The following is a 3114-nucleotide window of genomic DNA, read 5'->3' as shown; positions in this document are numbered from 1 at the left end:
TATTTAGATTAAGCTAATTGTAAGGAATTCAAATCCGTTTGAATTTTATTTTTAGGGTGTATAGTTTAGTAGTTATTAATTTTTTAAAGGATTGCTATTCCAAAATTTCAGGCGTCGATAAACGCAAACATAAGTTGGTTTTTGTGTTGGAAATTTAATAACTTGTAAAATATTAAATATTTTTAGTGGGAAAAATATTAGTAGATAGCACATACTTAGAGCTATTTTTAGACCTTGGTTCGAGATCTGTAGCTCAACCAGGAGTGACGCTACAGTCCGTCGCATAAAATAATTTTAAGTTTGTTTTTGCTGTTTTGGATCTGTTGCGACTCGCACTTGACCAAAATAGTTAGGTTAGGTTAGGTTTTTGGGTTTTTCACCTTTTTTGGGCGAATTCCACCCATAAGGGGTGGTTTTCGCGTGGCAAATATATGGATAACCCCGCGAAGGGGTTGAATCCGGAGGGGGCTCCAATCATGGGGCCCCATAAAGGGGCTTTAGGGGCGGGTTCTCCGACCTCGCCCAACAAGGAGGAACCTATGGAGGGCCAGGACATGGCCGAAACCGCCTCCAACAAGAGGCCCCATGAGGGGAACCAGGACCTGGAATATGAGGCTCACATTGGGAGCGGGCCTAAAATTAGCACCGCGCTGAGGGGTAGGGCCAAGGCCATGGTGAAGAAAGCCTCCAAAGGCCACTTTACTGGCCTGGCAGCAGCCAAGGCCAGACTGAGGGCCCATAAGGACGACTTCCTCTTGGAGGTGCTGGACAGCCAGGAGGGAAAGGGAGTGGTCCTCCCTTTTCCCCCCCTCCAGACAAGGTCCCAGGGGGACAACAAGAGGGACAATAAGAAGAAGGGGGATAAGGAGCCGCGGAGGCTGACCCCGTCCCCGTCTCCAAGTCAAGAATTGAGAGAACGCAGCCCGCCCCCATACACAGGGACGGACTACATCGATATAGTGCGGGAGGCGACCCAGATTGTACTACAGGCTGCCGGGAAATCCGGCAACCTAAATGGACAAGTCTGGGGCAAAATGAATCAAGCCTGCCGGGACATCTTGGCGGCCACTGACTGCCTGGCAGACAGAGAAGAGGGTGAGGAGTTGCGAGCCTTAAAGGCTGATAATAAGAGAATGCGGGAGCAACTTGCCCAATGTCAGGCGGAGATGAAGGCCCTTCGTAGAGCCTTCTCTGAGAGGGAGACCCAGCCCCTAGCACAGGCCCCGACGGCTCAATTTGACCAGTCCCCGACGGGTTTCGCTGAGGCCCTCAAGGAGGCCCTCAAGGAACTGAAGGAGGACCTGAAGCGGGATCTCACAATTACTATGGGAAACATGATCTCGGCCCGCACGGGCTATTCCCCTGAGCCGGTCCCCCGCCCCCCTCTCGCGGGGGACAGGAATAAGACGACTGCGAGCCAGCCCATACCCCAGCCGGAACTTCTCTCCGAAGTGCCCTCAAGGGCAGTGACACGTGCGCCACCCACTAGGCAGCCTAAGGCCCCTGCGGCTCAGCCTTCGGCACCAGCGGCACCAGCGACCAAGAAGAGGGCTAACTCTGCTCCTAGGCAGAAAACGGTGAAGGAGCCCAGTGCCTCCCCACCCTCACAGCCGGCAACAACAACACAGCAGCCTGCTGAGTCTTGGACGCAGGTTGTCAGAAAGGGCAAATCTGGCAAATCCGCCAAGCCTTCTTCCCCCCCTGCCACTCCGGCCCGGAAACTGGCACCTGCGGGCCCACGAAAGCTGGTTGTGCCCTCTACGGCTGCTATAGTGGTGACTTTGAAGCCGGAGTCTGAGGCGACATACGCCTCAATCATGTCGAAGGCCACCACATCGGTGAATCTTGCTGATGTGGGTCTAGAACACGTCAAGGTCCGTAAAACAGCTGCTGGAGCCAGGATAATTGAGGTGTCCGGGTCGGACAATGGCAGGGCGGCTGACGAACTCTGCCGAAAAATCACGGATGTGATTGGAGAGGAAGCCCGAGTATATAGGCCCACCAAAATGGCGGACCTACGAATTTCGGGCCTAGATGAGGCAGCCACTCAGGAGGCGATCGCTGGAGCAATCGCTAAATTGGGCGAATGCTCCCTAAATGAAGTTAAGGTGGGATCTATTAGGGCCCAATATAATGGGACAGGGTCGGCGTTGGCACAATGCCCTATAACGGCAGCCAAAAGGGTCACCGCAGCGGGTCGACTTCTAATAGGTTGGTCCTCGGCCCTGGTAGTGGCGCTGGACCCAACACCAATGAGGTGCTTCAGGTGCATGGGCACGGGGCACACCAGAGCACTGTGCCCATCACCAGTAGATAGGAGCAGCCTCTGCTTCCGCTGTAGCAGACCAGACCACAGGATGGCGGACTGCAAGGCGGAGGCTGCCTTTTGTTCGGTGTGCCATGCGGCCAAACGTCCAGCGGGGCACATAATGGGGGGCTTTTCCTGTGCGCCCCCACCAGCAAAAGGCAAAGAGGCTCTTCTGAAGGCCCAAAGAACCTCCCCAAAGCGTAACGCCGACCAACCGGCCTGTGAGGGACAAAATATGGATATTTAATGCCAGTACACCCACATCTGGACATCTTACAGTGCAATGTCAACCACTCCGCTCGTGCTCAAGATCTGCTCATGCAATTCACGGCGGAGTGGGGCATCTCCATAGCGGTGGTGGCAGAGCCATATTATGTTCCTCCCCAGGCAAACTGGGTAGGGGCCACAGACGGCAGGGTGGCCATGATGGTACCGGCGGTGGGTGACTTTCCACTCCTTACGCCAATAGCCCGAGGCCGGGGATACGCAGCGGCAAAATGGGGTGAAACTGTAGTCGTAGCGAGCTACTTCTCCCCCAATAAACCGCTTCGCGATCTTGAGCGATTCCTGGAAGAGATCGGAAATATTGTAAGGAGAGCGAGCCCCAGCCAGGTGCTCGTATTAGGCGATTTTAACGCCAAAAGTGAGGCTTGGGGCTCGCCCCTCACAACCCCAAAGGGAGCTGCCCTAAGGGATTGGGCGGTGGCGACGGGCTTGGCTGTCCTGAACCAGGGCAACGCCAATACATGCGTGCGGCGGCAGGGGGGGTCTATTGTTGACATATCGTTTGCGACCCCTGCCATTGC

At 55.0% G+C, this 3114-nt stretch overlaps 1 protein-coding gene across 1 annotated transcript; it reads left to right on the top strand.

The window, feature by feature from the left end:
- The first annotated feature begins 476 nt into the window (after positions 1-476).
- Positions 477-2555, top strand: LOC134664703 (uncharacterized). Its single transcript, XM_063521448.1, has one exon. The coding sequence runs from the start codon at positions 477-479 to the stop codon at positions 2553-2555; it is 2079 nt and encodes a 692-aa protein (XP_063377518.1).
- Positions 2556-3114: the final 559 nt, after the last annotated feature.

Source organism: Cydia fagiglandana, chromosome 5 (assembly GCF_963556715.1).
Source record: "Cydia fagiglandana chromosome 5, ilCydFagi1.1, whole genome shotgun sequence".
NCBI lineage: Eukaryota > Metazoa > Arthropoda > Insecta > Lepidoptera > Tortricidae > Cydia > Cydia fagiglandana.
The sequence above is the reverse complement of the archived record's forward strand: the minus strand, read 5'-3'. Positions and strand labels throughout refer to the sequence as shown.

Coding starts and splice junctions, on each gene's coding strand:
- LOC134664703 (XM_063521448.1), top strand. CDS start 477: ATGGGGCCCCATAAAGGGGCTTTAGGGGCGGGTTCTCCGACCTCGCCC.